Below are 9,345 nucleotides of genomic sequence, written 5' to 3'. Positions count from 1 at the left end.
TATATATATAAAAATGCATTTGTGCGCGCGCGCGCGCGCGCGTGTGTGTGTGTGTGTGTGTGGAGGGGGGGGCGTATATATGTATGTATATATACATGTATATAATCTGTCTAGATTCTGTTTAGAATTATTAGATGATAATAATTCTTCAATAATTCTAATTATTTAGTATCATATATTATTAGAATATACTAATTAGATCGTAGAATTATTAGAGAATACTAATTAGATTTGCAAGGACTCATAAATTCATACTAGTATTTAGTCACAACGGTGTAGAAATATATAGAGCTGAATACTTTCCATAAATATTGGTCATACAAAACGGATTTATTTGGATTGGTCAATTTTCAGTGGACATCGAATATCTCCGTAATATTTCTTCATAGTAACTCCAATGCGAGACACGTGCACCATTGAGAGATTCATGTTGCCTAATTTTCATCGATCTTTCGAAAGTGAAGAGAAGAAAGAATTCTTGTGCTCTCCTTGCGATCAGAAGATCGAAAGAATTCGCAAGAGGAGTGTCTCATTGTCAGTCGAATCGCATTGATCGATCATCATTTTCCATGGCGGATTTTTTGGACCCGCTATCGCGAGAAATTGCTTAATGAAGCCGCCGCAGCTTGGCACCGCCTGAAAGGAAGGTAGAAACGTTGCAGTGGGTCAAGGAGAGACGCCGGCTTTCACTTCCTCTCGGCAGCCAGCACGAGTTCCTCGAGAACGCCTCCCGAGCCACGACTTTTTTTCCCTTCTCCTTCTGTCGTTCTTCTCCCCGTGAGAATGTTTTTATCCGCCTATGACTACGCTTAATTATACCGTGGAGAAGATATGTTTATCTTCCAACAGATGAACTGTATTCAACAATTAATCTGGATTGAGCAACGCGCGGTGCAATACGAATTACAACAAGTGACTTACCTCGCGGAACATTATTTTTCATTAATGAAAAATCGGTGTTTCATTCTATGACAGAGCCTGCACAATTCACGAATGCTCTGGTGACATAGCGAATGAAAACTATGCTGTATTTTAATTTCTCTAATAACATTTGTTAGCATTATTTTTTTATGTGTTTACGAGATTAATATTTGACATACTTCACTATAAAAAAATATGGTTGTCCCAAAATATAATTGTAAAATTATAGTCACTTGAATCATTTTAATTTCAACTATTTTATGATTATAATAACTATAATTATAGTCATTTTAAATTGCCAACTGTATACATTTGTTGCTAAAACTATACACATAGTTATTATTATTATTATTATTATAGCAGTAATAATCATAATATATAATTATAGTTACAAATACTAAACATTTTTCTCTCAGTGTAGAATTTTCTGTAATGTAAAACGATATTTTATAAACAGAGAGAGTAGAAAATTTAGAAATATAAAAACAATAGCTTTATTTAATAAATTCATTTGCAATTTTAGTATAAATTTAAAAACTTTCAACTTTCAAATATACATGGAAACTTTGTTCTTATATTTGTTCTAATTTCTAATATTCAATTTTTTTTATGTTCTAATATAATAAACACACATACAATTTCATTCCTTTAAAATTGATTTTTATTTCTACTCTGTTACAATTTTCGACATTTCATTTATTTTATCGTTTACCCACAATAATTCTAATGTTTTAATCTATAATATCAAGCAAGATTAATATCTATTTATCTAAAAACAATGCTTCTTCTTATCTCTGTTACAGTGGATACCAGGGAAGTCCAACCGCATGACCCGAGCGAGAAAGAACAGCTAGGCCTCGCAAGTGTAAAAGTGGAACCAGGATCCACCAGCGCGACGACTACTAGTAGCACAGGAACCCGTCTGCTCCATGGTATCCTCTCTCAGCATCCCCAGCAGCATAGTCTGGGGCTGCAAAATGGATATGGCCGACACTTAGCCGGTCACGCACAGATGGGCCAACCGCCTTATACCACTGCCGCTATCGCCACGACAAATACGCCAGGTAAGACCCTGAAGACATATCAACGAGGCTTTATAATACTGCTTAATAATGCTGTTGAGACTTGATTGTTGAGAATCATAGTCTTTCGTAGTTTTTGCCAATGATTGCTTTCGATAATAGATTAGCCAACATAATATTTCGATAAGAATTTTGATTGATTTTTTTTTTAAAGTTCTGCAATGAGATTTAGAATAATATATTGTTCTTTTACTTGAAAAATAACACAACTAAAAACAAATGTAGTTTTCGAGTTATTTTAACTTCAATTTATTCACCAGACGGATACTTGTACTCGTGCTGGAGATTTTCAAAGAAATCATAATATCCCATGTACAAAAATGACACATTTTACGTGCTGTCATTTTTGTAAATAAAAATTTTTAGAAAACATTTTTTCTTCAATCGGATTAATAACGTCAATTTACTTTGGTTTTTGATTGAGATCATAGTACTTTTATATTAATCGATCTGGGTTGAATTTAAACTTCCTGCACTCGAAAACGCTATTTAGAGTTAAGATAGTTTTGTTAATCGAAGTTTTAAGAAGAAATTAGTTTATTTTGAATTTAATCAGTTTAATTGATTAAGATAAATATAAACTGTTGCGTTATTTCGAGTTATATCACTTTTAATGAATTATTTAATATTTGTTATAATTTTGTAAGCTATCAAAATTGTCACAACTCAAAAGGGTTGCGAAACGAAAATAATAAAAATGCTATTCAATCATGTTTCATTTCTAAAAATATATTCTTTTTACTACTATTATTTAATTAATCAATAATTAAAAATTTTTTTTCTTTTTTTGAAAAATTTAATTTTTTTAGTTATGTCAATTTTGAAGTAAGAGAACAATATGATGATGGTATATACTGTATATACAATATAGATAGTATAAAGAAAAATGAAGAAACTTGAAAAAAAAAATGTGTTAATATATTTTTAGTGAAATTTAATATCCATATGCATAATGAAGAAAGAAGTAAAGTCAAATACAAATAAAGTAGAAGGACAAATAGTAATAATTTATGTTTATCTGACTCTGTTAATTCAATCGTTTTTAGACTTTTATTAGAGATTCTCTTTTGAAATACGTGATATGCTAAAAATTTCATAGTTATATTGTATTATGAGATATCAACAAAGACGTTTTGTCCACAAATGAGATTGACATTTTACGGATTGACATTTGCCGGATAAAATAAGATATCAATATCTGTTAATTGGATCACAGTGACTTTTATAGTATACATTGTTATAGTATACATTGTTTTTTTTTGTTATCGAAGTGACAATGACAACTGCAGTTTGATGCACTTGGTCATTTTGTCGAGCATAATTGCATCGTGTTATTACTGCTAATTGAATAATAATCAACCGTGATAGCAATTATAATAAGAAGAGAAATTAAAAAAAATTTTTTCCGGGCGATTTCTCAAGAATGATCTGTAATATGACGCAGGAATCGCGTAATAACGACGTGAGCCAAATTTCCGCGTTTGCAATCTGTAAATTACAATTGTGGATCAATGTCGATTTCACAAAGTTGCGTTACGCAACGGTAAAAATCGCGCCACCGCGCCGGTAACGAACCGACCGTTGCGTTGCATATTCGGTAGGAATTCGGGCGTAAGACGGTTCTTAAAATACTTGGACTCGATTGTTGCATAAAGCAGCGCCGGTCGATCGGTGAGATTCGCGACAGCTTGCGACAGTTTTGCATGATTGCCTTGCGTAATATGACGACGAGGTGGACGGTGATAATGATGATGATGATGATGATGATGATGATGATGATGACGATGATGATAAAAAGAAAGAAAAAGGGAAATAACAGGGAAAGAACAGGAGAGAAAGAGAGCAATGACTTGTGCAGAACCCTTTGGGATTCGTTTGAGACTGTCAGCCGCGCCGCGAGGGAGAAAGAGAGAGAGAGAGAGAGAGAGAGAGAGAGAGAGAGAGAGAGAGAGAGAGAGACGGGGAGAGGTACCGTGGGAAGAGCGAGCGATATGCATACCCAATGACCGGATGACCTTCGCTCGTTGCATAAAGATGCCTTTAATTGACGGCGCGCGCGAAAACACGTTCGGCACGGCATGGCTCGACGACGCTCGATAAAGCCGAATGAACGGAAGAACGAGAGACGTCGCTGGACCACCTCGATGGGACACCTAATTTGTTTAAAGCGGTAGACGAAAGCGACATGTACGTGGCTTTAATTTAGGGCCTGGCAAAGAGCCGAATCGGTCGATGGCTAATTTATCACGTCCGCGTAATATGTAGTGGAAAGCAAAACGACGCGGTGATTCGATAATTGCGACGTATACTTGGTATAAAGTATTCATCGGATGTTTAAACCGATGCGATATGGTGGTTGTTTCGGCTATATGTATATGTCGGTGACGTCAGAAGCGAGGAATTATATCGGTCACAAATTATTATGCTCTCTTAAAAGACATGACTTTTTGAAAGAGAGATTAAAAATAAAACTTGTGGCTCAAGAATATACAAAGAAATGGAGAATAACTTTAATATATAAATCACAAAATGAAATACCGAATGACTGTCGATAGAAAACATCGTAAAAATGAAATTATAATTATTGTAATTTTATTTATAATTTTATTTCATTAACCTTTAGAGAACGAAGTCCATTTTTAATCTTATAATTTTTCTTTAAGTAAAATTTATTATAATTTATTATTTCATTATATTTTTTTCATCTCAAAATATGATACTGTTTCAGCATCACTGACTTTCCCGTTCTGTTGAAGAAGTTAGATTAACAAAAATAGATAATAAAAAGATATTATTTCAAATATATCAAGAAATACAGTGATTTTATATAAGAATGACAAAAATAAAAGTTTAGCGGCTATTTATTTAAATATTTTTTATATTATTTGAAATAAAATGTGAAAAGGACATGTCATTCACATTACAAGCTTGACTCTTGTAACTCTACATAAAGTTATTGTTCTTGGCGTGTAACTTCTTTTTCAACGAAATAATAATTTTCGCAGAGGCTGGCGCAATTCTTTCTCTATACAATCCTCTCGAGTGCCTTCTATTTTATTTATCGCGCTGTTCTCCGTGCGAAACGGAATCGCGCGAGATTAATTGACGGTGTCGCGTCTTATCGCTAGCCGTAAACTCCGCCGGCTATTTATCACAGAGGACGTGTCTCTTCCCTTTGTTTCATGGCATGGAAGCAGGAAGCGGATCACTGCCAGCGAGCCCAGCGGACAGCGGAGTCAGCGACGTCGAGTCCAGCACGTCCTCCGGCGGCAACGAGGACGCGAATCTCTTACTGAAAGCAAGGCTCAATCCTAATTCATCCCTCCAGCCGAGTCTGGCGTCTCATCACTCCCATCTGTCGTCGGGTGAGCTCGATCTTTATATATTTTGCCCATCATTCACGCGTTTAACATAATATGTGGGAAAAAGATTAAAGGAAAGTCTTAAATGTTGAACAAAAAATATTTTAATAATAATTAATAAATCTTTCGTGAGATTTTTATTTATCTTCTTTTGCAAAAAATTTGCAAGTTTGAGAAATTGATAATAATTATATTAATATTATAGATTAATATGAATTCGAAACGGCTTGTATATCTACGAATTACGTAAAAGCAAAACGCACTTTTATTTTGCATATTTTGCATATACGTATTCTTTTGCATATTTCTTGTAAAATTGCATATTTATAATCATTAATATTTATAATTTTTTGAGAAATTAAATATTTAAGACCTAATTTTAATGTTTCAAATTATGTTATTTTGTGTTAATATTGTTTTATATATTTTTTGCTCAAAGTTAATTAATTTGTTTATTTTATTATATTATATTTTTACAATTATTTCTTTCTGTGTTTTTATTTAATAAATATATTGCATATTTTGCAAATATACATTATGCAAATATCTCATTGTAAGTATTTACAGTGTTCTGAAAAGAAATTAAATATTCTTGATTTAGTTTTGTATTCAAATAAGTTCGTTTATATTAATGCAATGTTGTATTTTTTGCTTCAAGTTAAATTTGTTATTTGTTTATCTTATTATACATTTTTAAATATTTCTTTTTATTTAATGTATTTTTTATTTAATAAACGTATATATATATATTGCATATTTTTGCATATTTTTACCAAATTTTATTAAGCATATAATATGTGCATATTTTTGTTTTTACGTGCATATAATTCCCAGCTTTAATAATAAGCAACATTAAATTTATATAATTTTTCTAATGTCATATAAATTTTAATTATTTTTGAAGATAATCCGTTATAAATTTAATTACAAAATTTAAAATTTTTTAAGTAATATTTTTATTTAGACGTCTTTATTTATCTATACAAAACTTAAACGTAATTGTAATTTAAATTCCGAATCGTATAAAACAAAGAATTTTCAGTCGAAGGTTTTTGATCAAAATAACTTAATAATACTTATATAGATTTACAAATTGTCACTTTTAATTACACTTTCTACTTATAATTGTTATATTTCTAATTGTAATCATTGAATATTTTAAAGAATTAAGATTATTTATCGTTAAAATACTTTTGCATGATAGAATATTGTTGTTTTAAGAGTAAAATTGATGGATTGGGATTTTTAACGTAAACTTCGTTAAACGGAAGTTCCGAAAAGAAAGAACTTGAAAAAATATATTTTCGAAATATGCTTTATTGAATGCATCTTATTGATTGCTTGATAGCAGCACTCGGCAGATCGGCCTGCCACAGCCCCGGTGTGTATCCGGGGTCGACGGCAAGCTTCCTGTCGCCCACCTATCATCCTCATCAGCATCCTATCACCTCCCAGTATCATCCACATCGGGGGAGTTCGCCACACCATCAGCACAATAATCATACTATGGGCCCGACGATGGGACCGCCCCACCACCACCATCATCATCAAGCGCAGGGTCTCCAGCATCACTTGCATTACCGTCAGCCATCCTCACGTAAGTTCTCAAACTCTAATTTATTACAACGACGTAATTGGCGGAATTAGCGAACCCCGCTGGGAAACTCCCCGAGAATCCTCGATGAATTCGAACAATAAGCGATAATAGGTAATAACAGATCATGCAGGGTCGATGTGTTGGACGATGCTTGATTAAAATTCCGACGTCAATAACGATATGAAAAGTAAAGAAAAAAATTGACCGAGAGAGTAGCAAACTGAGATTTTGAAATTTTACCCTTTACTTCAGAGCAACCGGATAGCAATCTACGGACTCGGATTTCATACTAGACTTCCAATGAGGGCCTTTTCTTTGACCTCGTTTACTTATCGGCAATTTCGACGATAGTAGATGTATCTCCGTTCTCATCACGATCGATCAGCGTGGCGGTCAAAAAGAGGAAGAGATAGGAAAGTGCGGAATGGAGGAGAATGAATAATCGACGAAACAGATTTCGATATCTCGCAGTGATATCTGAAGACTGAATCGTCGTGACGTAACGACGCGGAGTCCGTAGAGTTTATTTCGCCTTCGTAAATATCGATTCGATTGCCGTCGACCAACCAAATGCGGAATATTTTCACCTTTGAACCAACGAATTCACCACGCACGCGATCGATCCTCTACGAATCTATAGATTTATTCGTGCTGCCTAAAATCGCTTAAAGTTTTTGCATTTAAAACAAGATAAATATATTATATATTCAAGTATTAGAAAGAGAGAAAGTTAAGATTTTGAGTGTAAGAAGTGGTAAGCAATAGACTTTATGATTTAGTGATACCTATCTATCTATATATTATACACACACACACACACACACACACACACACACACACACCACACACCACACACTCACATTATAATTATCGTATTTTCTTTTCGACTAGTAAGATAGATTCATAGTTGCAAAGCTTTATTTTTCTGCGAAAATAACGCATGCGCGCGGATCGAAAATAAAAAAATATTACATTGTCAAAATTGATGAGAAATATACATGTGTGTGTGTGTATATATATATATATATATATATATATATATATATATCTTTGATAAAATAATGAAACAAGTTGTAAAATCTAAAAATGTAGGTGAAATGAAAATGTATGAGCGACATTTTTATTGCTTTTTACATCTATGACCTCATAGAATGCTAATTCGAAATAAAATTATCATAAGAATGATATAAATATTGACAATAGTTTAGTTCGCTGAGATGACTTAAATATTTTTACTTCTTCTTATTTTTAAAACAAGAACATAAATTTCCACCAATGGCGCTATTTAGGAGATTTTAAATCGTTGACATTTTTATTTCACTTTCCGCCATAATAGAATAATAAAGGGAGACTTTATATTGTTTTCTCATATTGTATAGCATACAGTATATGAAATGACATCAATAAACGTTGTATTTATTAAATATAACGTTTTAAACACACAATACAACTAATATAAATACAGTTTTGATCCAGTAGTAGACGAGAAAGTGATAAAGGAATTAGAACGTAAATCCGCGATTTCAAAGATGATGCTGTTGCGGGACAGAAGAAGTTCAAATTTCTCGTGCGTTGAGCGTGTGAAGGCAGGAAGCGTCTAGTCCATCTAAGACTAGAGAAGGACTTCTTCCGCGGCCAAGATGCCAAGTGAAAGGATTCGCCTTGTCGTCGCGGTGGAAGAGAGCGATCTCATGAGCGTCGTCATCGTCGTCGCTGTCGCTGTCGTTGTCAACGACGACGACGTCGACATCTCCGGAGCGTGATTCGTCTCGTTCTCGTGACCTACTTGCCGTTCTCTGATTCGACGGCCCAGATTCGTTTCCTGCCACCGAAGCATTTCCGTCTACGCTCTCGCATCTCCACAGACAGACAGACACGCAGTTTTCTCCTTCGATATTTACAATCTCCGTTGAGAAATAACAGATTTTTTTTTTCATAAACTTTTAGATGGTGTAAACATTCTGTTATTAGTTATCGACTTTACCGAACTTTTCAAATTAAAAGTTTATCAAGGTAAAGCCAAAAGCCCACTCAAAATTTGCTAAGGATCTCTAATATTTACATTAAGCTAAAAAAATGATTGCAATTAATACACGAAAGAACCATTTTGCTAAAGTATCTAAAAATTTAACTAGATACAGATCTAAAAATAATTTTTGTTTGGATCATTATAATAATTATATGTAGGAGACGTTTAAACTAGTTGTTAGAATGTTAAAATGTGTTAAAACTATTCATGACAACATCTATCTATCAACACTATCATCAATATTTAAGCGTTCTGCATAATTATTTTGATATTTTGAGCCAACAAAATTATTTTAATTTTTTAAGCTTTAATTTTTAGTTACTTCAGCAAAAACAGCTCTTTCCATGCATAATT

At 33.2% G+C, this 9,345-nt stretch overlaps 1 protein-coding gene across 7 annotated transcripts in view; it reads left to right on the top strand.

Moving 5' to 3' along the window:
• LOC108687614 (ecdysone-induced protein 74EF) overlaps positions 1-9,345 on the top strand; it is a 289,947-nt gene that overhangs the window by 237,989 nt on the left and 42,613 nt on the right. For 4 of the 7 annotated variants that reach the window (XM_018193471.1, XM_018193470.1, XM_018193474.1 and 1 more), the window contains 3 exons: positions 1,725-1,985; positions 5,198-5,368; positions 6,714-6,962. In XM_018193471.1, coding sequence (XP_018048960.1) covers positions 1,725-1,985; positions 5,198-5,368; positions 6,714-6,962 — 681 coding nt within the window. The remainder of the gene's footprint in view (positions 1-1,724; positions 1,986-5,197; positions 5,369-6,713; positions 6,963-9,345) is intronic. The other 3 variants (XM_018193476.1, XM_018193472.1, XM_018193473.1) reach the window with 3 other exon arrangements.

Source organism: Atta colombica, unplaced genomic scaffold (assembly GCF_001594045.1).
Source record: "Atta colombica isolate Treedump-2 unplaced genomic scaffold, Acol1.0 scaffold21, whole genome shotgun sequence".
Lineage (NCBI taxonomy): Eukaryota > Metazoa > Arthropoda > Insecta > Hymenoptera > Formicidae > Atta > Atta colombica.
The sequence above is the reverse complement of the archived record's forward strand: the minus strand, read 5'-3'. Positions and strand labels throughout refer to the sequence as shown.